General features: G+C 37.7%; 1 protein-coding gene and 1 long non-coding RNA gene across 2 annotated transcripts in view; one reads left to right on the top strand and one right to left on the bottom strand.

Annotated features, from left to right (window-relative positions):
- LOC141562619 (tubulin-specific chaperone cofactor E-like protein) overlaps positions 1 to 26,511 on the bottom strand; it is a 162,644-nt gene that overhangs the window by 14,951 nt on the left and 121,182 nt on the right. The window contains exons 19-23 of the mRNA XM_074302627.1: positions 20,049 to 20,610; positions 11,374 to 11,573; positions 6,319 to 6,702; positions 3,560 to 3,846; positions 1,228 to 1,508 (exon numbers count right to left, since the gene is read on the bottom strand). Coding sequence (XP_074158728.1) covers positions 1,228 to 1,508; positions 3,560 to 3,846; positions 6,319 to 6,702; positions 11,374 to 11,573; positions 20,049 to 20,610 — 1,714 coding nt within the window. The remainder of the gene's footprint in view (positions 1 to 1,227; positions 1,509 to 3,559; positions 3,847 to 6,318; positions 6,703 to 11,373; positions 11,574 to 20,048; positions 20,611 to 26,511) is intronic.
- LOC141562621 (uncharacterized) overlaps positions 1 to 26,511 on the top strand; it is a 118,269-nt gene that overhangs the window by 30,193 nt on the left and 61,565 nt on the right. The gene's annotated exons all lie outside the window — the stretch shown is intronic.

The following is a 26,511-nucleotide window of genomic DNA, read 5'->3' as shown; positions in this document are numbered from 1 at the left end:
GTTGGTTCATTTGCCAGTTGGCAGACATTACCTGCTCATGTGCAGAGAGAAGCTTGTCTTGGATTTAAAAAGCAACAAGATTTATTAAAACAAAACAATGCAAACATAAAAGTTCATTGAGTATAAAACAAGGTAAAATTTTAAATGCTGCTTCTATTGACTTAACACAGTGAGTCACAAAAGTTGAGGCTAAGAAACTAAATTCCAACAACAGAGAGAATTGTGCTTATTAACTTATATATAGTGTTTTTTAACTCATTGAAGGCACAATCTTCATTAATTTCATTGTTTTCTAAGTCTCAAATCATAGTTTTTCCTGCATGTGAACCGATTGCTAATTTTCAGATTTATCATTCCTCAAATGGGCCAGATTGTAAACATGGTCTATATGGTGTTCTGAGTCAAGTTTACATTTGAGTACATACATGTGTGTAGGGCCAGATTTTTCTACATGCATGAACATGCAAGCATATATATATATATATTCATATATACACTCATCCTTATGTTTGACATATACTAAGTGAAAATATGACCAAATGCCCACATAGAATCAATATGTTCTTGTAATTTTTGCCATATTACTGTACATAACACAGTACTCTATGTATCTACATTCATATCTATCTCTCATTTTTGTCTTTGAATCTCTATTTGTCTCTCTGTCTCTGTCTTTATCTGTTCTGTGTTTCTCTGTGTCCATGTGTCTGTCTCCTAATTTACTTTCCTAAATCCAAATACAACATAACAGGCTCTTATAAACTCATGTCTCCTGTCAGCTCCTCAGGCAGGACATGTCTAGCTATGTCTTTGAATGATCTCCCTGTCACATTCCATATCCACTTTCCCTTCTGATCTCTGCCCAGAAGCTCTTTCCAGTATAGAGGGCATCCACAACTCAGGTCTGCAGCTGAAATCCATCAACATTGTTACTCTGGGCTTTTCAATTTTATCAGCTGCCAAATTGTCTATTCAGAGCTGGAGAACGTTACCTTCCAAAGGTTGCTTTCCAATTACTTTCTCTGGGCTCAAGCTATGGGTGAGTGAAATTTCACTAATGCTTTTCCACTCAAGTTTCTGTGGCCATTCATGGCCAAGTAACCCTATAAACAAGGTTGGTTCCCCAGAGGGAGAGCACTGTCCATCGCTAGGTCATACAACATCCTCTTAAAGCCCATTCATTTAACTCAGGAAGCCTTGATAGACAGAGATAAAAAGGACTCTTACAGCAATTCTCCTTCTCAATCCATTCAGTGCTGAGGATGCCGAAAGAGCGGCAAGCTTCTCCATACGCAGCCAGGGAGCCACACAGCTGGAACTTCTTGTGGTTATAACAGCCATCCAGGAAGCATGACTCATAAAAGGGAAGGGGGTCCAGCAGCCCATAGCAGGGCTGGAAGAAACCCTTCATGTCTGTGAGTTTTAGGCAGTAGCCATCACCTTGCATCTTCTGGATATGTACGTTGTCACAGGTGGATGCATACTGGGAGTACTGGAGCTCATTACAGCTGGGAGGCAAAGAGATTTTGTCAGTTTAATTGATACAGAAGAAAATTCTAGGGATGCTGAGAAATCATTGATTTAAATTCAGTCCCTTCAATGAAAGACAAAGGCCAGAGGCAGAGCTAAGATGGTGGAGTAAAAGGAACTTGCAGGAACTTGCCCAGCCTCTCCCCCCAACCTTCTCCAAATTCCTCTAAATAATGAGTCTTAAACAATGAAAGACAAAGGCTACGTAAGGGGGATCTGTTCGTTGCTGTAAGGTAATTAGTACAGATGGGTCATGCTCCCCCCAAAATAGCTGGGTGTCCTTGCTCAAATCACAACCTCCTTGTGTTTCAGTTGTTTCCATCATTAAAGTGTGATACTTTTTTATTCCTTCTCACTGGAATATTCTGAGATGAAGGTAAAATGACAGTTAAAAATAGGTGTCATATCAAGGAAAGGTATTATCATTAGGAGACACTAAGTATCATAGATTTTGAGCTGGAAGAGAACAAACAATGTAGAAGGTACTGGCATTAAGAGACACTAAGTATCATAGATTTTGGCTGGAAAGAACCCAGGACTTTTCGCTACAGCTTGCCAATTCTCCACTACCTAGGCTATTAGTATGACTCTGGTCAAGTCATATAACTTCTTTGACCCTTAGATTCCTCATTGGTAAACTGAGGCAATCTCACTAGGTGATCTCAAAGATCCTTCTTTAACTCATGAATTCTATTCATCTGTGATTCATGAGAAAGTCTATTCTACATATCTGGTTCATTCTAGGGATATGGGAGGCCCAGAGAGATTCAATGTCCATTCTACTTGGGTACAAAACTGATTACTGGCATATCAGAGGATAAGGAAAGATGGTTTAGGGGCTCAAGATACAGCCATAAGGCTAAATAAATATTAAGAAAGATTAACTGTTGAAATGCAAAAGAAGATTGTGATTGTAGCTGTCTGGAGGGCTTCTGGACTGAGAAGCTTCTCTGCAGTAATAGATATCTTTCTCAGTTTCTATTCAACCAGAGCCAGAATTGCCCCCTGCCTGAAAATGCCCTCTTTTTTGGCCTGGTGCTACAGAACATAATCATACCAGCTCAATTCAACAAACCTTTTTTTGGGTGCCTGCCAGCTCTTCCCCCACATGGGCCCATCAAATTCCAGGAGCCTCTGCCTTGCCCATCCGGACATCAAAAACAATATTTGTTATAACTGACATTTATATAGCACTTTTAGGTTTTCAGAATAGTTTATATGCATGATCTTATCCGCTTACAACTTTAAGCAAAGAATCATAAGCAAGACTATTTTCCATGTCCAGATGTAGAAGCTGAAGCTTAGAGGGAATATAAGCTTTGGGGAAGGTCACAGTAAATGTCAGAGGCAGCATCTGAATCCAGATCTTTCTGACTTAAAAATCCAATGTTCTAGTTCTCCCCATTATCTCATTAAAAGAAACAAACAACAACAACAAAAAAAAAATTAGAGCAAACTGGATCAGTTTTTTAGTGGGAGACTAATACACTTTGGAAGTAGCTCCTTGAGGCTAGGGGGTTTCATTTGTTCTCTTTGTGTTTTCAGGATCTAGACAAAAATAATAATAGTAGGTAATATTTATGTAGGCTTACTATATACCAAGGACTATGCTAAGTGCTTTAAAGTATTATCTTACTTGACTCTCATGATAACTTTGGGAGGTAGGTGCTACTATTATCTCCATTTTATAGATGAGGAAACTGAGGTAAACAGAAGTAAGGGACTTGCCCAGATTCATAGAGTACTAAAGTGTCTGAGGCTGACTTTGAATTCAGAACTTCTTGACTCCAGGCCCAGTCCTCAGGTTCTATCCACTGAGCCACCTAACTGCACAGTGTCATGAACATCCTAGGTCCTATATAAATGTTGGATTGAATGGAAGGTTCCCTTTTCTAGGTCTTATTATTGAACTGTCCAATGTACTGAATGACCTTGGTTAAAACATCCCTTATTCACAGACAGGATCAGGTCCATGGCTTCCACTAGGCTGTAATTGTTTGGATGTGGGATCCCATCAGGTTGCCCTCACCTCTTCTGCATACCATTGGTTTTCCAGCTTTGGGCCAATACCACGCTGCTCACCACTGGCTTTCCCCGCAGGGTCACATAGTCATCCGTCAAGTCCCCATTGAAGTTGCCGCAGAGGCCACATACTTTGTTCTGCAGCCTTTCACTGATGCTGATCTTGATGACATTGAAACCATTGTAATAAATTTGGATATCTGGGCTAGTGTCAATCACCAAGAAGCCCTCACTGCTGTAAATTTTGGTTGCCAATCCTGTTATAAATGGCACATTAACCTGGGTCCCATTTACCTAATTGGGGAGGAAAAAAAAAAGAAGAAAAAAAATTAAGAACTGGGGGAGGGTAAAGAGGGGAGTTACCCTTTTGGCTCCTGTTGTTTCTAGTTACCTGATGGTGGCAAAGAATGTGGCAGTAGATAGTAGAAGGGAGAGAGAGAAAAAAAATGTGTGGAAAAACACAATGAACAACTGGATTTTGTGTTAGTTTCACCAGGAAAAGCCAATTACTGAAAAATGAAATCCCAATTCTCCATTAAGGGAGAGCCAAACACAACTAAAATGAAACTGGGTATCATTGCTATGTTTATTGTTTTCTTGCGTATAATGTTCAAACTGAAATTGCCCCCAGAGATCAGAAAGCCACATAGTATTTCCTACACTAGTCATTCTTCTGCTTATAATATTCTTTTTTCCTTAGCCCTTGGGAAATAGCATAACAAGGTTTTACTGTACTTACAAAATAAATTGTTTTTCTGGGTTGTTAGTAACATTACGGAGCCTTAACAACAAAAACATTTTTTTTAAACTATGATTTTTTTGTTGTTGCATTTTTGGTTGGCTTGGGGTGTTCCATTCAACTCTATGTGATTTAACCAGCATTGTCAGTTTTGCTCTCTTAGATAATCAGTTTTCCTCTCTTGTTTTTGCACACTGGACTGTGTTTATGTTGACATTGATCAGAGAATAGAGAGAAGTGGGACTGTCAGAAAGCTCTGTAACTTGCAATAAAATTAAAAATGAACACTGAAATTCTGACTGTTCCTATCAGGCTTTTGCAAAACACTGACAGTGTAAAGCCTTATGTTTGATTGTGAGCTATTTGATCATTCTTAAAATCAAGATACATTCAACGCCTGACTATCTGTGCCAATAGAGGAAAGCAGCCATGCATAATAACCTATAATTCCCAAATCATTTATGTTTGGCTTTGAAATATAGACCCGGGAACATACAAACACACTCTAATCTTCTCTGCTCAGCTTCCTCCCTCCACCAGCTCAGCTTGACTATCAAGATTTGACTGAGGAAAGCTCTGGGTTTCTGAGGATAATTCAACAAAATGGATCATCCAGTTGAAGCTAATTGAGATTTGGACCTGGTGGGAGTCTAAAGTTCTAAAGCAGTTTATTTTAGATGATCAAAATTTGTTTACATGCATAAACCAAGGCTTTAATGAATTCAGGCAGCAGGTCTAAGAAATCTACACTGGTTTGCTTTTTTTTTTTTTCCAGTTCATTTGATTTGATTTTTATGGAGGTCTCTGCTAATGGATCAGTTTTGTTTCTTGTAAATTTTTTGCTTCGCTTTTTGTTTTAATGTTTAGACATATGCTTTCTCTGAGGGGATCCTCTTGCTTAGGGGCAGAAAACAAGGAATGGAAGGTAATGGGACACATGGTCCAGACCCATGCAATTTTGAAGACTCATAAAAATGTTCTCAGATTAGGAGATTGTGTGAAATAAATCTATTGTATTAATTGAATTGTCTACTCTTCAATAAACTAGAACTTTTTATTAACCAATCAGCACCTGGCACAAATACAATAAAATAAGTGATGGTCATAAGGATTACCTGGAAGTACAATAAGCTCCTTAAGTGTCCTCTGAGACATCAAAGATAAATTCAGCTATGTCCATTGTAATATAAGAAAAAGGAACAAAGAAGACTAGTAAAATAGGAAAAGATTGAGAAAGGCCAAAACAGATTTTACATGTGACTCTAGAGATAAAAGAGAGCCACCAGTTTCCTGAGTAAAGGAGTGAAGTGATCAGGTTTGCAATTTAGGAAAAGAATTCTGGTGGCTGAGTAGAGGATGTAATGGAGTGGGGTGAGAATTGAGAAAGGGAAACCACCCAGAAGTGAGATGATGAGGTGGGCATAAAGGCTCCAGCTGAATGAGTGGAGAGGAGACATATATAAGAGATCTTGTGAATATATAAAAATAATACAAGTATAGCAGATTGGATAGATGGAGTAAGTGTGAGGGTGGAGGCAAGGATGACACAAAGGTTGTGAGTCTGTGTGAGTGGGACAGTGATGAAGCCTTTGACAGTAAGAGAGAATCTCGGGAGAAGAACAGTTTAGGGGAAAAGAACCTAAGTGCTGTTTGGTACATGCTGACTTGGAGATATCTATGGGACATCCAATTCAAAAGTCTAACAAGCAGTTAGTCAATTGAAACAGGTGCTCTGGAGGGCTGGTCTTGCGCTCTTGGTTCAAGCCCTGCCTTTGATACATGTATATAGGGCTAGCCACCCCCTAGACTAGTATCTCTGTATCTCCATTTCCCTACATCAATGAAATCGAGATTTGACATCCACAGCTCTGTGTAGCCATGCTTTTTCAATTTAAATATCGGATTAATCAGAATACTCCATGACAGATAAAACGTACTGTTAAATAAAATGTGTCTATTTATCAGGATATGATTGTTGGGCAAACAGACCTTACAAATGAAAGTGCTAGCATTCAGTGAGGTGGTACCTTGACAGTATTCCGGTCATTGATCAGGATCTGTTCTTCATTGATGTAGAAGTAGACAGGAGAAATGATGGTGAGGTTGGGGGAGGACCACTTGTCAAAGTTGATGATGAGCTGAAATGAGATATCAGGTAATTTCTGGCAGATGGTGGAGAGGACAAAGGCACAGTTGGCAGGGAAGCGGAGGAAGGCACCATCAAAGGTGCGAAAGACGCCACCGCCGGCTGCAATGCAGTAGGAGGTCTTGGTGCTGAAGCACCCCCGGACTCCATTCCGGAGGGCACATTCTTCATCTGACTTGCACTGCCGAGGGTCGCACTGAATGAGGTTGCGCCGGAAACAGCGGCATCTGCGGGTGCAGTCGCTATTCCAGAAGAGCTGCTTGGGCTGGAAGAGAGGGGAGAAGATAAGGCAGTGGTGAGCTGGCCGGCCTCCGGAGCACCAGGTTCCCGCCCCAAGGGTCATTTTGCCAGCCTGCATCAGCCTATTTTAACAAAGGGGAGCTTGGAACATTAGGGGAAAAGAAGGAGGCGTTGTGACAAGGAAGGAAAGGGTGACTTCTTGGAACTCATTTATTAAGTGAATTGTAAACAGATTGAGGGCCACATTGGTGAGGTTGAGCAAGCCTTTTTTTAAGCCAATTATTCAGAACTTCTTCGTAGTCCTGTTTGTCAGTTTGTCCAGAAGCATTTTTAAAAGTGCTTACTATGTACTAAGCACCATGCCAAGCACTAGGAATGCCCAATGATCATAATATTTTTTTTTAATTTTAATTTTATTTTATAATTATAACATTTTTTTGACAGTACATATGCATGGGTAATTTTTTACAACATTATCCCTTGCACTTACTTCTATTTTGATTTTTTCCCTTCCTCCCCCAACCCCCTCCCCCAGATGGTAAGCAGTCTTATATATGTTAAATATATTACAGTATATTCTAGATACAATATATGTGTGTAGATCCGAATTTTTTTTTTTGTTGCATAGGAAGAATTGGATTCAGAAGGTAAAAATAACAGTTTACACTCATTTCCCAGTGTTCCTTTTCTGGATGTAGCTGGTTCTGTCCATCATTAATCAATTGGAATTGGATTAGCTCTTCTCTATGTTGAAGAAATCCACTTCCATCAGCATACATCCTCGTACAGTATCATTGTTGAAGTGTATAATGCCAATGATCATAATATTAATGATAACAAGCAAAAGTGCTTCCCCAAGGAGCTCACATTCGAATGGGGAGATATGCAAACAATAATGTGCATACAAGGTATATACAGTATTAGTGGGAAGTGATCTCGAAAGGAAGGCCTTGGTGGTGAGGGAAAGATTATGGAAGGTGGGAATAGACTTGAAAAGTCCTCATGAAAAAGGTGGAATTTGAGCTGAGTCTGAGAGAATTCAGGGAAGCCATGGAGTAGAGTTGGTGAGAGAGCATTGCAAGCAGGAGGGACAGCCAACAAAAAGGCAGAAAATTGGAAGGTGGAATGTGTCCAGCATTACAACCAACTTGAATACAGAATTGTCATAAGAGCTGACTGACTGAACAGGACAAACATTTGTATTGAGACCTTTTGCAAAGAACAGCTTCTGATAACATCTGGTCTCTCTCCCAGGACTAAACCTAAATTTGTCCCAGACAGATGGGTGTCTGTTCTATTATTAAAGATGCCAAGGAAAGCAATGCCATTATTTTGACTCCCAAGAAAACTGGAAGTTCTTTCTTGGGTCCAGATGAAGTGCCTCCATCTTTAAAGAAAACTGATTTATCTTCTCATACTCTATGAACTTAGAACTTCTAGTTTCACTCATCTGAAAAATAACCCTTCACTTCCTTTAAGGAGAGAAACTCAAAGCGATTCACACGCCCTCTCCAAAATCATCTTACAAACCACTATGTGGAAATTTAAATTTATAATTCAATGATGAACCAACACTTGCACTTTTATATAGGATCTAAGAGTTCATGAGGGATGCTGAAAATTAGTTATCTCTGCTTTAGCCTAGAATAGGTAAGTAGAAAATCTCATCTCATGTGATGCTCTGCAACTCAGCAGGCACTCAATAAATATTAAATCAAATTGACCCTAAAGCAGTTCCACTAAGTAGAGCTGGCTGTAGGCTAAGAAGATTTCCTTCCTTGGCCATTTCGCCCTTCTCTACTTAAACCAGTGGCCTATTCAAAGCCCTGGATACTAGGCGACTGATACTGCTTAAAGGCAGAGATGAGACTAAAAAGATCTTTTAGGGAATTGTTCACAACTCAAGACACTCTATGTAGATCATTTTATCCAGAAAGAGAGAGTGGTTCCCGGAACCACCTCTTTTCTCTCTCCAGTGCTATAAAATATTCTGGGTGCTGGCAACCTCACAAATCGACTTCATTTCTCTTATCAGATTTATGGAATAATTGAGTGGATGGTCTGGCTTCTCTCTGATAAGAAGTTAGACATTACATTGGTGGAAGGAGAAAAATTACCTCACTTGGGTGGATAGGATCAAGGGTAAATAACTCATCCTGCAGGAGAGCTTGATCATAAAACTAGCCTCAGAGTAAAGTGATTGGCCCTGATATAGCTCTTTTTGCCCTAATTAGACATGACAAGGACAGCCAGGAGATTACACTAAGAGCTAATGTCCTGAAATGTTTTTAGCCTGTGTATGTGTATGTATAAACATGTGTGCTTGCATGCATATATATATATAGTTTGTAAACTACTTCCCTTGCAGTTTGGATTATGAAAATAGATATGGATTATTTAGGTTATTGAAGTTTCTATGAATTGGCCACCCTCCAGGGTTAGAAACTCTGGAAAATCATGAACTTTCTCTATTAGTGATTGATTAAACAATGATGATATTAATATTACAACCATAGAGACATATGAAATAAAACAGGAAAAGCCTGGGATTTGGGGCTCTAAAATTTAGGTTTGAAAGACAGCATGACCAATCACTAGTTCTGTGATCTTAGGAAAGTTATTTAGATTTATGAGCCTTAGTTTAATCATCTGTAAAATAAGAATAATACTATCCCTACCTCCTCATTGGGTTGTAATGAGCATGGAATGAAATAAAGTATGTTAATGTTGGTTATTACATTAATATGTTTCTTACTGTCTAATATTTAATGCTAATTACATGCTTTTACTAATATCTTGAGGCACTTTCCCAACCCCACTTGATGCTGGTGCCTTTCCTCTGACTACCTCAAACTTCCACTCTATATACCTATCTTGGATGTGCATAGTGTTTGCATGTCGCTGGAATGTCAGAGAGCATGCTTTGACTTTCTTAGGAGCCCCGGCAGTTAGCACAATGCCTGATACATAAATCTTAATAAATGTCTTTTGACTAATTGATATTCATCTAGATTATTTAATTATATTTTTAGGCTTTTGTAGAGGAAATAAAGAATATCCTTGTAAGATAGAAAGAGGCAAATATGTTATCTCCTTTAAAAGCTGTATTAATTGAAGCACATGGCAATGAAGTAGTACAGTGGTTAGAGTGCCGAGCTTTAGAGTCAGTAGAACCTAAATTTAAATACAGTTTCAGACACTTATTACCTGTGTGTCTCTGGGTAAGTCTCCCAACCCAACTTGTCTCAGTTTCTTAATCTGTAAAAAATGATCTGAGAGAAGGAAATGGCAAATCATTCTAGTATTTTCGCCAGAAAAATCCCAAATGGCATCATAAAGAGTCAGGCATGATTGAACAACAACAACAAAATTGAATAACAGAGAGGATAAGTGATCTTATGTGGCAAAGCTTATTTTAGAAGACTATAATCTCCATTCTTAGCCCAGTGATCTATTCATCAGGTTGTTTGAAAATTAAATATGTTATTATTCTCACCCTTCTGACAATGCACATGCATCAGCTCTTTCAAGAAATAGATAAAAATCTACCTCTTCCAGGAGGCCTCCTTGAATCACTCCTATTCACCTGAGGCTCTGCAATGTATTGTTTTGCATTTGGTAAAAGGTTTTTTGGTAACTGTTCTATCACTTTAATTGTATTTTCCCTGTCCCATAAGTAGACTATAAGTATCAGAGGGAAAGAAACCATGCTTTAAAATTATTCCTTTCTTCAGTCATGTGCTGGTAAATGCTTAATAATTAGCTCTTTTAAAAATGTTCCCACAATACATTTTTAAAAAGTTTAATCTACATTATCAATATTTTCCTGTCATTTTATTTAGTCAAGACAATCAAAACAATAACTCAAGTCCTGTTTGATAGTTTTTTTGGTTTCTGAGTTGTAAATTATCACAATGAGAATTTAACAATTTGTTTTCTGAAGTTAGTTTGAGTTCTAGCACACTCTTGAATCTCTCCCTTTATTTTGTTCTTAGTACAATCTCCAGTACTGATCAATAATTTACAATTATCAGAAGCTTGGAGGTATATGTGTATGTGTGTGTGTGTGTGTGTGTGTGTGTGTGTGTACATACGTGTTGTTGACTCTTCATTCTCAAAGAGAACTAATGACAACATTCTCCATGGTACCCAAAAGTCCAGGTATCTCCAGATAGGGAAAATGAAACCCCAAACTGGGAAGAATACAAGGCAGAACTCCCAGTCTCTGTTCATTCTCACATGAACTCTATACTGATTAAGAAAAAGACAATCCTTCTCCCTATCCCTCCATGCAACTCAAGGCTCTATATTTTCAAGTTAGAAATATACACAGATAAAAGAGCTGTAAATGACAGATTCATGGTCACCATATTTTCAATCCATACCCATGTCAGGAGCTTTCAATGAAGATTCATGGTTGAAAGGAAATCAGGATTCAGAGAGAAGCCAAGCAGGCAGAGATTATGATTGTGGAGGAGGATAGGGTAGTAGCAGGGTCTCCTGGAGTCCAAAGGAAAATGGAAACCAAAATATTTCTAAATCTGGCCCTCAAGAATCTCTGACCCTTTCTGTTTCAAATCCTCCTTCATGCAAAAGTAAGACAGTACAAGAGATTAGCAAATATTGACCAACCTCTTTGCAGATGGAATGAAATATGAATAAGGAAAGAGGAAAACAAAGGACCCATCTCCCATACCTCATAGTATTTGCCGTCTGAGTAACAGCCACAGCTGTGAGGCAGGATGCAGCTCTTTCCATTTAAGACGTACCCAGCATCGCATTGACAGCCCTCCACGCAGTAATGATTACAGTCACTTTTCAGGCGGATAGCAGCACATCGGGGCTGACAGACACTCACACAACTCTCGTAATGGCTGTTTGGAGGACAGGTGACAGCTGAAAGAATTTTTAAGAAAAGTGGTTTTGCTCAAGGAAAGGTGGGCCAGGAAGGAAGTCATCTCTTTCATTTGTTTGGGGGACTATCTGAGGGAGACATACAGGAATGGATGGGGCCAGTATTGTCCTATCTGTCAAGTAATTGGGTCCCTCTCTGCCAAGGAAAAGGCTACACAGACCTAGGAGGATTTAAATCAAAGGACAGATAAAGAAAAGTAGATTGGTGATTGATTTTCATGCATGTAATTCCCTTCTCTACCTGGCTTTTGAGTTGCTCTGTAATTTGTCCTCATCCAGACCCTACCACATTACATCCCATTACTCATCAACAATCACATTCTATTCCATTTAGGAAAGTCTCTTCACTCTTTGCTATATAACCATGCTCATTCTCACTTTCATGTCTTCATTCAGTTTTTTTCTCTTTGTCAGTACCCTCTCCAAATGCTTCCCAGTTTGAAGGCACATTTCAATTTCCATCTCCTCCAGGAAGAGTTCTTTGACTACTATTGTCTTTGTGTACTTTGAACATCTAAAACACCCTAATATACTATCAAATAATATATGCCAGGGGTGTACTGGAGCCAACTTATACACAGAGCTTATTATTTTCTGTGAGCATTTATATCTTGGAAATTGACAAATTCTACAAATCAGGAATGATTTATAATCTTATCTATTGTCTATTCTTAAGAAAGTGATAGAGAAAATGTAAATAATGCTGATTAACTTAAATGTGTATTGGGCATACATTGTTTTTTGAGATCTAGCTGTCAAATATTTACTAGCATACTCCTGGATATATCCTATAAACTCTAAGTTTTTGGAGGGCAGAGACTTTTGTATTAGCACAGTTGTGGTTTTCAGTCATTCAGTTATGTCTGATCTTCCATATTCTTGGCAAAAATACTAAAGGGAACTTGTCTTTTCTTCTCCAGAGAATTAGAGCAAATGTAGTTTAAATGATTTATCTAGTGTCACACAGCTAATGAGTATCTGAGGTCAAACTTGAATTCTGGACTTTATTGACTCTAGGCCCAGGACTCTATCTACTGAACCACCAATCTGCCTCCTGAGCCACCTAGCTGCTTAGCTATATTTAGCACAGTCTCTAGTATATAATAGGCACTTAATCACTGCCTGTTGATGAACTGATTGCCCTAAATTGTTGGGTAAGGGACTGGCAAAAAAGGAATTCAAGTGGAATTCACAATCTGGGAACAGAAATCAATCACTACTATCATTTCTGGAAAGGATATGTTAAATAATGACCCTATTGCTCCATTCATCATCCCTATGACTCCCAAGGCCAAAATGTCCCTCTCTGAGTCATCACTTTCTGATGAGTGTGGTCTTCCACTATTAGAATATAAGTTCCTTTGGGGCAGAAACTGTCTTGCTTTTTGTATTTGGATCCTAAAATTTAATATAGTGCTTGACACACGAAGGACTTAATAAAGTACCTTTCATATATTCATTCAGGCCCAGAGTTTTAAAGTGGCAAAGTCTTTCCCCAGAAAGAAAAAGGGCTAGTGAGAATTCTCCAAATAACTTGACCTTGGGACAAGTCTTCCAATAAGCACTTAGGTGGGATTGAGGGGTTGAAATAAAAGCTCCCTATTATATACACTCTCAATCTCTCCATAAGTCTCTGGCTACCTTTAAGACTAAATTAAATTCCTCTCCAACCCATGACCCCTCTCCATTTATGGGACAGAAAAAGCAATGAACCTGTGTGACAATCTTAAAAGTGGTCAGTGATTCAAAGAATTTCCCCTCCTTAGCTTGGAAAACATGGGTTGCTCTCTCCTTATTTGAAAAGGTTTTTAGAGAGGAGAAAGATAATTGGATAATAAATTGTTTTCTTATTGACAAGAAGAGCTGAAATCATTGGAAAACACTAGTATTTCTCCCTTGCTACCAATAAGGCTCAAGTGTAATGGAGGATTCTTACTTAACCTCTCTTTCTCAGTATTCCACCATTTGTCAAGAAGGGAATGTTGAATGCTTTTTAGTACAAAGAGATTCAGGAAATATTTCTATTCTTGTTTTTTGGAAGACAATGCAATCTTCCCATTTTCTTTAGTCACATCCAGTGAAATAGTAACAAGGGTATATTCTCTCTCTCTCTCTCTCTCTCTCTCTCTCTCTCTCTCTCTCTCTCTCTCTCTCTCTCTCTCTCTCTCTCTCTCTCTCTCCCTCCCTCCCTCCCCCATCCCACCCGCCCCCATCTGTCTTGAATCTCTATTTTTGATGTCTCTGCTCTTTCTCTTGTTTCTGAAATAAGTATTGATAGAGGGATGTCTCTGGCCACACCTCACATTTTCCTTTGGGTCAGTTCTTTCCTTTTCAGCATTATTTTCCATACCTTCAGTAACTTTTATTAGCTCTACCATTAAATGATAGCTTTGAATCAACTATAAGTACTTTCAGGATTTACTTTGATTCAATAATTTTGATACTGAGTGCAAATCTTCCATGACACACTTTAACTCTAAGTTAGACCTTGAAATTTGGCTTCATCAGAGTCTTAGCTACATAAAGACCTTCTCACCTAGGAGAAGATGACCTGAACACAAGCCATAGCTATGGAATTAAGAGCCCCTTTTGTTCCCATTTTTGGCCTCAAAACTAAAAAAATTTCAGAGCATCAAGTAGGATCTAAATTCCTTCAGGACAGGGACCACACTATTCATTTTCTTTATTCAACCCTTCCTTATTCCTCAAGAGTGCCCAGCACAATAATGGTTCATAAATACTTATTGATTAAGTAATTGGTGTAATTGGAATTCAAATCCTGAATGCCCTGTTAGTATTTTAACTCTCTTTTTGAAGCAAGATCAACCCTGAATAGTGAAAAAAAAAACAATGAACTAGGAAACAGGAGACCTTAGCTTTTGGCCCAACTCTTCTATTAACTAGTTTTGTGACTGTGGACAATTCAGTTACTCTCTCTTAATCTCACCTTTCTCAGCTGTGAAATGGATAATACCTATCTCACCTGTCTCTAAAGGTAGTTGGGATGACCAAATAAAACTAGATAGGAGAAACTGCTTTGCAAAGACGTGAAATGTTATACAAATTATTAATATTATTAAAATGCACTGGTTATTAACTTCTATACCCAAACTGAATTACTAAAGGTTCCCAGAAGGAACTTCCTTTGGAAGTTCTCACAGGGATAGCTGTAGAATTTATGCTATCATTGTTGATCCTGGCCAAATCAAAGTGAGATTGTATTTGTGCCCTTGAGATATATTATATTTTTGGCCTTCTCCAATATATGGTGCCGGAATTTTATAAAATTTGCATCTGACAAGAACCTGAAATACAGTAAACATCCTGGTTGAAAGAGCTAAGACTCAAATATACTTTGATTACTTTCCAGTAAGAAAAGCCCAATGGATGAGTCTAAAGAATCTGAAATATTTGGGGACTATATAATCATTGAATGGTTTCAGCTTACTCACTTTACAGATGACAAAATGGGCTCAGCAAAATGAAAGGATTTTTTGGTCCAAGCTCATATCACTAGTTGGTGGATTCAAGAAGAGAACAGAGCACATCAGGCCAGAATCTTTCTTGGGCCAAATAAAGGACAGGGAAAAGCCTCTGTTTCATACCTCCTCCACTTCCCGCTTTCTTCAAATATTTGGGGAATAGCCAAAGCTAGAACAGATGCTGCTGGCTGAAAGGACTCTCTATTGTCAATGTATTGTGGTGGAAATTATACTACTTTGGACTCAGTAGAGATCTGGGTTCTAATGCCACCACTGACATTTAACTACTTATATCACTTTGGGCAACATCTTTTTTCATCCTGGTCTTCAGTTTCCTCATCTATAAAATAAAATGACCTTTATGGTCCTTTTAACTCTAGGTCTTATGAAAACCTATGGATGTCAGCCAGGTGACAGAGAAGGGAAAAAGTGACAAGGGGACAACAGCGAGGGAACCAAAGGGCTTTGAAAGGGGAGAGCTTTAGAAATGACATTGTAACTGGGAAAGAATAAGCATGGAGTCTAGGACTTAGATTTATACCAGGGAATCCTAGGCTATGGATAGAGTTCCACGTTCCTTCTATTCATTTATTGTACAAAGGTGCAAACAGAGGGGAGAAACCTCATTCTTGTGACTGAGAAACCCTCAAAGAGGAAATCAGCTAGGATATATATCTTTTAAGTTTTCTGAGTCTCTGTTTCTCCATTTATAAAATGAAGTGTGAATTAGATGATATCAATGTTCCCTAGCCGACTTTGCCAACCTCATTGGTCTGTAGATGCACTAAATATTCCCATAGATAGTGATCATTTATTTTTTCTAGAAACACACTCATTCTCTTGGTTTTAGTATTTTATTACTGCTGCCACCATTCATTCCAGCTCCTATATTTGACATACAGTTGGATAAAATAGCTCCTTTGATTTCCTCTTTTCTGATGGTAAGTTTGCTCTTTTCATTTTTGATATTGGTAATTTAGTTTTCTTCTTTCCCTTTTCTCATCACATTAGCCAAAGGTTTATCTATTTCAACATCTCCCTTATTTGAAACCTTTGGTTGAGAGATATGGAAGAGGAGAGAGTTGGTTTTTAAGTATAAGTGACACTATGTATCACACCTCCATAATCTCCATCATGTTTCCTTTCAAAACATCCCCCACCTTGTCAAATCCAAGTGTAGACATCATCTAGTTCAACTTCTCATTTTATACATGAGGAAATGGAGTCTCAGAAAAATAAACAGACTTTCCTTAGCTGATTTCCCATTTGCTACCCAGCTATCCTTCATACCATCAAAAGAAATACCTTTGTTATGTGTAGACCTAACTACACCACATCCCTGCTCTAAGATCTTCAATGGTTCTCTAAAACTGATCAAGTAAAATTCAAATACCTTCACCTGGCTCTTCCATAATCCGGTATTGCTTTGCCTTTTAAATCTTAGTTAATTAAACTGGACTACACTAACATCGGAGTAAACCCAGTATTTTCCTACCTCCATGGTATTGCTGATAATTCACTTTGCTTAGAATGAATGTTCTTCCTATCTTTTCTTCACTGCTGTTTAAACCCATCTCAAAAAAGTCTTCCTCAATTTTCCCAGTTGGAAACAATTTTCCCTTTTGACCTCACAGAATATGTGTTATGCTTCTCTCCATCAGTGCTTCTCATGTGATGTAATATTACAATTTTTCTTTGCCTGTGTTTTATCCCTGTGGTAGACAATTAGTCCATAAGGGCAGGACCTCTGAATTTCCATATTGCTATTTCACCTAGCATCTCTGGTTCTTAACCAAGGGTCTGTCACCTTAATTTATTTTTAAAAATTGATTGTATTCAAAAATGAGTTGATTTTCTTCGAACTAAGGTCCTCTGACTCCAAATCTTTTCTCTATACAATAGGTACTTCAAAAATGTTAATTCAATTAATTAAAATTAAATGAGAAGACCCCAATTACTTTGAACAGATACTAATGATAGGTAAATTCTAGATGATCTGCACAACAGGACCTCGATAGCCAAGGTCACTAATGACAGGAAAATGCTTTATTGGCTTCTCTTCCTCTTCCTCTTCTTCAGTCACTCTCTATGTACTAGTCATTCCTTTGGGAACTCTTTTTAAATCATTTACTTTCATCTGTATGCATTGAGTATCAGCACATAACCTTTTAATATGTTAGGAGGTTGTCCCTGTTGGTGGTGGTTATTAAGGAGTGTCCAATTGGGAAAAAAAACTTATTTAGTAAGATGATAACAGAGGAATCTGGGTTATAAAGGTGACATATTATATTTCCTGAGTTTGTTTCTATCAAACAAATCAATTGCCTGCCTCTCATAAGGGATAAAACTGGTAATATTGGGGTCTGGATATTAACTTACAACAGTGAGATCATAAGGAGATATCATGTTGTTTGGAGTGATGTGTAAGATTCTGAACGTGCCAAAAAAGGTGCTGGGATAGGCCCAATGGGACACACTGAGCATAAGCAGATAACTTTTTAATATGATAAGAGTTTCCAGAAATAAACTTCTTCATTTCTCATATATGCATTGTGCTAGGTACTGAGGGAGTTATACGATTTCTTTCTTTACATCCTGCCTCATTAGATATAACTAAATTACTTTGATAGATAATACTACCTTGTTTAGGTAGTGCTTTTTTTCCAGAATACTTCTATGTAAGTTATTTAATTTCCAACAATCCTGCAAAGTGTTCTGAGGTAGAGGGGGAGATTGAATAAAATGTGTCAGAGACTACATTTGAATCTAGGCTTTCCTAACTCTGAGAGAGGCCCTCATCAAATTCATGAATAGAAATCCTTGCTACAATATATCAACCAAGTGATCATCCAGCTTCTTCTGCTTACAGATCTCTAATTATATAGAACTGGCCGCTTCCTGAAGCACATCAGGCCATTTTATGACAGTGTTGATATTAACAGCTTGCATTTCAAAAGTAGTTTGAAGTTTATAGACCACTTTTGTTCCATTCTCTGGAGTCATGTAAACAAGTTAACATGACAACCTTTCCAATATCTTGCCCCACCTATGACATCTACTCTTCAGGCTATAATCATCCCTAATTCCTGTGATGGATCTTCTTATGGCATGGTTTTATATCTCTTCATCATGATGGCTTCTCTGAACAAGTTCCAGTTTGTCAAGAGGTCTCCTAAGTATGGCAGCCAGAAGAGGACATAATACTTAGATGTATTTTAACTAAGGCAGAGTCCAGCAAGATATTATTTTTCTTACACTGGAATCTACATTTCTATCATACTGAGCTTATGAGCTTACTGAACTACTAAAACTATTCTAATTTTTTATTTAAATTAACTGATTTCTAATTATATTTTCCTGATCCTATATTTGTGCAGTTGATTTTTTGAACACAAGTATAGGATTTTACATTTATCTCTATTAAATATTATCTTACTAGATTTGAGTCAACTGTTGCTATTCAATTAGATGTTCTAGAAACTAATTTTGTCTTCCAGAGTAATTAATTATCCTTTTAGCTTCTGGGCAATTCCATATTTAATAATCATGACTTCTCATACCTTTATAACCATAATAATTTGGTATGGAACTCATAATGTGGAAACATTCTTTTCTTATATATGGAGGCATCTTTTTCTGTAAATTATAACTTTAGACAATTTGCTGGACCAATGAGAGACTAAGTTGCTTACCCAAAACTTCAAAGGTGGGACTTACACTTGGGTTTTCCTGTTTCCAATAGTCTGGCCCCTTGATCCACTACACCAGTAGTAATAATTCATTCATACACAGTGTCTCAAAAGTTTTAGCAATTTTAAGCTTTTAATTTCTTAGCGCTCAAAGTTTTATTAGTTAAAATGGCACCAAGACTTTCATAATTCTTTGCATAGTGTTTTTAAATTTACAAAACACTTTTCTTCAAAGAAACTTTGTGAGTGGATCATATAAATATTATTCCCATTATTGATGAAGAAATTGAGATTTACGAAGGTTTAAGTGCCTTGTCCACGGTCAGACCTTAAGCCCAAGTCTCCTAACAAGGTTTGTAAAATACAGATTATAAATAATATACAATTTTTTTTCTCAAGTCACTGAAAAATAGAATCCAAGACTCAGCAGGGACCTCTCTCATTAATCAACACTTACTGGGTCCAAATGATTAGCTAGTTGTGAATAGAAGTTTTGACAAATACATTCCTGAAAATCACAAACACATATACATACCCATATATATGTATATAAATCTATATCTATCTATTGGTATCTTTCTCTATTGATATAGATATAGGTATCTATATCTATAGACACAGATAGCTATAGTCATCTATAGATATAGTTATTACTATCTATAGAATTAGACTTAGATATGAGGATGTCCACTATATTCATCTTAAATATTAATCCCTATTAACTTGTTCTTGATAAATCTCTATTTCTTTTTTGTCTCTTCAGTGCCTTCTGGAATTTTATCAGAAGTTGACATGATCAGTATTTCATAGTTGTAATTATCTGTGTTCTCTTTTTTGAAAATCAGGATAGCATTTCCTCAGTTTTGAGTCTGTGGTGCCTTCATTAATGTCTATGGTTCTTTAGAGCAGAAAAAGGTAAATTAAATGTTATTTCCATTTTATAGATGAGAAAAGTAAGGTGTAGCCTGGGTTAATTGCTGATATCACACAGTAAATATGGGCTGAGCCAGGCTTAGCCTCCTACTTCCCAGACTCTTACCACTCTTTTTAAGAATAACCTTAGCCCATGTAAACTGATGGAAGTTACACAATTTATCTTTAAATTATTTGTGTATCACTAGGCCCAGGAGGTTTTAGAATTATGAATTTGTGTTCCTATGACTCTTCTGTGTTAGAACCAACACTTCACTTTACTTTCAAGTCCTAAAGAGATAGCTTCTGGCCCCACAAAATACTACCCCAACAAGAGAGAAGAATAGGTGGAAATGGAAAGAGGATAGGCTTACAGCACGATGTGTAGTTCCTCCAGCCCGTCACAGCAATCCCTTGAGTTTGGCAGGTGCTAGCATAGTTCTGCAACCAGCTGCATGCTGTCTGGACAGCTCCTCCATCAATACAGGAATCAAAGAGGCAGTTCTTGTAGAAGAAACTAGGATTGACTTTGCTGTGACACTTGGCAAAGCCGGCATTCTGATTGGGGATCAGGCTGCAGAGCTGCTGGACTTTGGAGAAACCTTCCACCTTGGCACAGGAGGGGCAGCGGTCCCCACAGCCCACCTGGCAAAAAGTGTCCCTCTTTACCCAGCTCTGCCCAAACTCATTGACACTTGAGGCCATCAGGCCCATGGGCATCTCCAGGTCATCATCAGGATTCCCATTGTAGCGGCCACACAGGCCAAATGTACCATTCTGCATATTCCGAGGCACAGTGACTGACAGAAAGGTTTTCCAGTCATATACAACCTTGAGCCCAAAGTCAGTTTCCACAACCACATGGAAGCCAAAGGAAAAGATGTTAATTTTTCCTTGGCTCAGCTTCAGGGGTAGATACAGACGCTCATTATTTACCTGCAAAAAGGAAAAGTGTTGAGGTAGAGAGATTCATTTTCCCCTAAGATGTCCCATATCCTGTCCTAGTGGTCACTTACTAAAGGGCCTTATGCAAATTTTCAATGAAACAAACTCTAAAGGAGAGACAGAAGATGGCATATTCCAGGTAAATAAAAGCCTTGCTACCAAAGCCACTATCTCCCCCGAGGGCCCAGAGGAAAGAACCTAGTATCCTGAGCCCTCAATCTAAGAGCCTTGGGGCCCCTCCCCCAGGACCACTGCTTCCAACCCTGGTTCTGTAGCCATCATTGACGGGAGCAATTACTGTGGAGAAGGGGTTCATCATCCTTGCCATTATCAACATCAAATGCTGTTGCCAGCCACTGGCAGGTAAACCTAAGGGCCCTAGGAATCATAGAAACTCCTAGACCACCAGCCCTGCTTCCAGCCTCACCCCCCCAGACATTCTATGGAAGAAATGTCTGCTTTGTCATTGTGTCCTAAGGATATGCAGTCCTTCCATCCTACTTGCTGCTGAAACTTTCTAAATGGGTTGTTTTCCCTAGCAGAATGTAAAGTTTTGTTGAGTAGAAGTTATCTCTACCTTTCTGTTTTTATCCCCAGCACATAGCACAATGCTGTGTCATTCATTCTTTTATTAAGTATTTCTTTTTGGATTTTCTACCATATTTGATTATAATTATAATAATTTATATATAATATATAATTTTAACAATTTATATATAATGTATAATTATAACAAATATGTTCATAATATGTATAATATCTTTAATAATTATAATTTGCCATGGATTTAAATCACTATGAGTACATTAATGATGACTCCTATTCCCTAAATGTATAAATTGTTCCTTGGTAACTGTGGGGTGAGGATATATTTTATAGATTCTTGAATGTTAAGAGTCAGAACCAAGAAGTGAGATTGTCTAATACCATTCTTAATTTGAGTTTACCTTTGGTAAATAGCAGGTCATGAATTCTTCACCTGTGTAATGAAATTCACTGGACAAGTGCTTTGGGGATCTTTTTTTGAAAAGTTATAGTTCAGTTCAAGGATAACATTTAAGACCCCATTCAAGACAGCAATTTATTGTAAGACTCTTCTGTCAAAGGATTGAGTTAGATTTTTATTTCTTTCCTTTTTTTCTATTTTAATGTTTTTGTTGTTATTTATTTGGTTGGTTTGATATGATATGATATGAACCTTTATTTCATTGGGAACTTCCCTGTAGAAATTTCATCTCCTGATGTAGAACTCTCTGCAATTTATAACCTGAAGAATTTCACTATGATACTGATAGAGTAAAATAATTTGCCTAGGGCCATATAGCTAGTCTATGTCAGGGGCTGGATTTGAGTCCAGGACTTTGTGACTCTGAGGCTTGTTTGCTATCTATTGAGGCTTACTACATGAGCCATGGCTGGAGGACAGATGATAGATATCCTGCCAGTTGGTGTAAACGGACAACATTTGCTTCTCATAAGGAGTTGGGATTAGGGTTGCCAGCAAGCCTATATTTGCCTGGTTTGTCTGACACAAAAGTCAGATGCTTCTTATTGATCTGTCACATTAGGGTTTTGATCATCCTACTTGTCTGCTTCAATTTTTCATACCTCTGGATTTTTCATTCCAATGTCCTCCATATAGGTGAGTCAGATTAACAAGCTAATTTTTTTTCTCAAAATAAACCACAGTTCACTAAAACAAAAACTTTCTGAAGAACAATCTGCTAACCTTTGAATGTGGGCATAATGTTAGGGAGCTCAAAGCTTACAAAGCACCAAACATCCCTGGGAGGCAATATGGCCCCAGCTTTCAAAGGCATGGGGTTTAGGAACAGAGACAGCTTTCTAATCTAGATAATGCATGTGGCTGGATGCCTCTTGATAAGAAATATCTTTTTCACTGGACTACTATAACCCTCCCTCTCTCCTCGGCCCCAAATACTCATTGCAGTCACTTCTCTAGGTCACACAACAAAGTCACGGTTCAAATGCATATGGAAGACAAAAGGAGGCAAAGCTCTGGATGGGGATTTCTTTTCTAGCCTTTTCATACTAGTACAGATTAATTTGTTGGTCAGATTAATTCATTATTTTAGATGACACAGAAAGCCTAGCTCTTGTGAATGGAATGAGATGTAGGACAAATAAGTTTTAAAGGATTAAAAAGCTTTGGTAGAGTATGAAACAGTAAGGGACACTTTTCAGAGTAGCCCTGGTGCAGCATTATGTCAGAGTTGGAGAGCATAGATTTTAAGGGAAGCCTGGAGATGTACAAAGGTGTGGACATGCACCAACCCCCTCAAAAAAGATGGCAGAATCCAGACAGGCACAGGACAAGGTGAGGGTTATCTCTCTGCCTCCATTCCTGATATCACACCAGTATTCAAGAGATGCACAAGAGAGAAAATGACTACAGACTAAGCTGGAAGAACTTAAATAAAATTCTCTGAAAACCAGAGAACCCAGCACTGGACAGAATCATCCAGAAAACAAAAATGATCAAACAGATAAAATTATTTTCCTATTTGACCATGAATCAAATTAGGAAATGAAGTCAAAGAACAGTTCAAAAAAATCAAAGCAATCAACACCAGGCGAGATGGACATTTTAATAAGCACACACACACACACACACACACACACACACACATTATTATTCAATGAAGGAACAGGTTAGAGAGGAGACAACACTTGAAGTCTAAAGGGAATAGTATAGAACTTGTGGCCTTGTTTCTCCCTTACAGTATTATGGAAACCCAAAGCCATTTTTTCCAAGAGCACAGCTTTGCTATCTTCCCCAACTCTCCAGCCTCTGCTGGCTGTTGAGCCTGGAGAAGCGGGAATGGAAGAGAGGGGATTCTTTGGGGATTCGGTATGGTTGTATGAAACTAGGCAACTAATGAGCTGGTTGGTTTGGGGGTTTACTTTTATCTTTTCTGTCGTTTCTATGGTGAATCTTGGAGCAGGATACTACTTTGACTCTGGGAAACTCAGATTCTATTTGATTTGACTCATTCCCAAGTCCCATGGATCCATGCTTCTACCTTCACTATGCTACTTCATTTCAGAAAAGAGCAGAGGAGAAAGTAAGGAGGTCTAAGGGGGTGGAAAAGAGAGGAATCTGAAAGGTAAAAGGAATAGGAGCTAGGAAGATGAGGCAGGAAGAGAAGCAGACAAAAAAGAATCCCCAGCAGTTCCTTTTTGCACTCTTACACCTTCAGAGCTGAACATGATGGGAAACTGCCCAGCACTGATGGGTTTCACTAAAAATTCATTCAATTTGAACTCCCTGGGGCTTGTACTACCTCTAAGGCAATACTTTCCCTCCTCCCTAATTGATTTTCCATTTCATCCTCTCAGCAAATATTCTAAACTGTCTCTCCTTAAACACTATAAAGTAATTCTCTCATTTTCCTCTTAGCCCAAAACTTCTGCGTCATCTTTTATGAAAAAAAAATAGGGACCATTGATTATGAATGTCAGCTCCTTACTAGTAAGAACTATTTCTAAATTTGTACTTATGTTGCTGGTGTCATATGTATTTAATAAACACTCTATTAATGAATTAATGATCCTTTATCTCTTTTTTTTGCCATTCTACCATCTTAAAACTTTCTTCACTCCCCCCAATTTCTTTTCCCTTATTGTAATATATGATGAAGATATGGCTCTTTTTGCCAAAATCAACTAATTTATGCCCTTTTCCTCCTTCCATAGAATTCTTCTTTCTCCACCCCCCCAACAACACCCACCATATTTTTAATACTTAATTTTTACTTACCTATTGGTTCTAGTTAAGTTTAACTAGGTCTCCCTGTCCTTAAAAAACAAACAAACAAACAAACCCCAGACCAAAAAACCTTGACTTGATCTTCATGTCTCTCTCTTTCTTTACACAGACAAACTCTTAGGAAAAATAGCCAAGTTTCAAAGGAAACTGAGAAGATCTCTATGTACTGAGAATGACTGAAGTGAGCAAAACCAGGAAAATAATTTATGCAATGACAACATAGTGAAGAACAGCAGCCTGAAATGACTGGCTTTTTGAAGGAAGTGCCCAGCCTTTTATAATTTAAAACATTTTTATTTTTAGTTACAAATTCTTTCTAACCTCTCTTTAATCCTATTGCCATACCATTTTGAAAGCAATAAGATAGTTGTATGAAAAAATATGCAAATATTTTAAATACAGAAATGTGAAAACTATTTTCATATTAGCCATGTTGCAAAAAGGCAAGAAAATGAAAAGAAAGTGAAAAAATATGCTTCAATCTGGGCTCAGAGTTCATCATTTCTCTCTAATGAGAGAGGAGGTATAGGACTTATTAGGAGTGCTTTGGAATTATCATGGATCATTGTATTGACCAAAATGTCTTTCACATTTGATTAGTTACCATATTGCTGTTACTGTCCAATGTTCTCCTAGTTCTGTTCATTTCACTTTTTATCAGTTTATATAAGTCTTCCCCAGTTTTCCTGAAATCATGCCTCTTGTAATTGCTTATAACACAATAGTAGAGTATCCCTTCACAATAAACTAGAATTTGTTCAACCATTCCCTAATTGATGCATATCCCCTTGATTTCCAATTCTTAGCCACCACAAAAAGAGCTACTGTATTTTCCTAGAATTAAGTCTTTTTACTTTTTCTTGTATCTCTTTCAGCTAGTAGTGGTATTGCTGGGTTAAATTTTATAAACCTTTGGACATAGTTTCAAATTGTTCTAGAGAATGGTTGGATCAATCCATAGTTCTACTGAGAGTGCATTAGTGCCCCTATTTTTCCACATTCCCTCTAACATTTGCCATTTCCTTTTCTATCATGTTAGTCAATCTAATGTATTATGAGGTAGCATCTCAGAGTTGGTTTAATTTGTAATCCTCTAATTATTTGTGATGTAGCATTTTTATGTAACTACTAGTTTATCCTTTGACCATTTATCAATTATGGAATGGATTTTTTTTTTTTGCTGAGGCAATTGGGGTTACTCAGATCCTCCTGACTTCAGGGCTGGTGCTCTATTCGTGGTACCACCTAGCTGTCCCTAGATCTTTTTTTTCCCCCTCAATCTCCTATAATCTGAAAAGTGAGACTTTTATTGGAGAAAATTGCTATAAAAATTCCTCCCCTATCACCTATTTTCCTGTTTTCCTTTTAATTTTGTGTCATTAGTTTGTGCAAAAACTTAATTTATGTAATCAAAATTATCCATTTTACCTACTATGATACTCTTTTTCTTTGGTTTGGATACGAACTCTTTTTCTCTAATCTACATATCTGATAGATAATTTTTTCCATGTTTCCCTAATTTGTTTATTATATTTGGATAAATTTAGAACTCTAATACATTTAAGGATCAGTCATACTTTTAGAGGACCAAAAATCAAGCAGGTGACCCACTTCTTCCAGACAGAAGATAGTCATAAAATGCAGGATGAGATGTACATTTTTTTGCACATAATCTGTTTTGAGGGTTTTCTTTTGTTGTTGTTTAATTAGACAGCAGAAGTGAAAGGAACAAAATATAAATGATTTTTAATTGGAGAATTAAAAAAACCTGTCTATAATAATTTCCTCCATTTTCTTTCTTTTCATGCACTTACACTCCTTACAATCTGGCTCCTAACTCCACTTAAATGATCCTGCTTTTTCCAAAGTTATCAGAGATCTCTCAATTGCTAAAAACTAATGGTCTTTTCTATAATCTTATCTATCTTGACCTTTCTGGGAAACTAGACAGCACTCTGGATAGACTACTGGGCTTGGAGTTAGGAAGACCTGAATTCACATTGAGTCTCAGTCACTTACTAGCTGTGCGACCCTGGGCAAATCCCTTAACCCTGTTTGTCTTAGTTTCCTCATCTGTCAGATGAGCTGGGAAAGGAAATAGC

Source organism: Sminthopsis crassicaudata, chromosome 3 (genome assembly GCF_048593235.1).
Source record: "Sminthopsis crassicaudata isolate SCR6 chromosome 3, ASM4859323v1, whole genome shotgun sequence".
In the NCBI taxonomy this organism is placed as follows: domain Eukaryota; kingdom Metazoa; phylum Chordata; class Mammalia; order Dasyuromorphia; family Dasyuridae; genus Sminthopsis; species Sminthopsis crassicaudata.
Note: the sequence above shows the minus strand (reverse complement) of the source record. Positions and strands in the feature narration are given on the sequence as shown.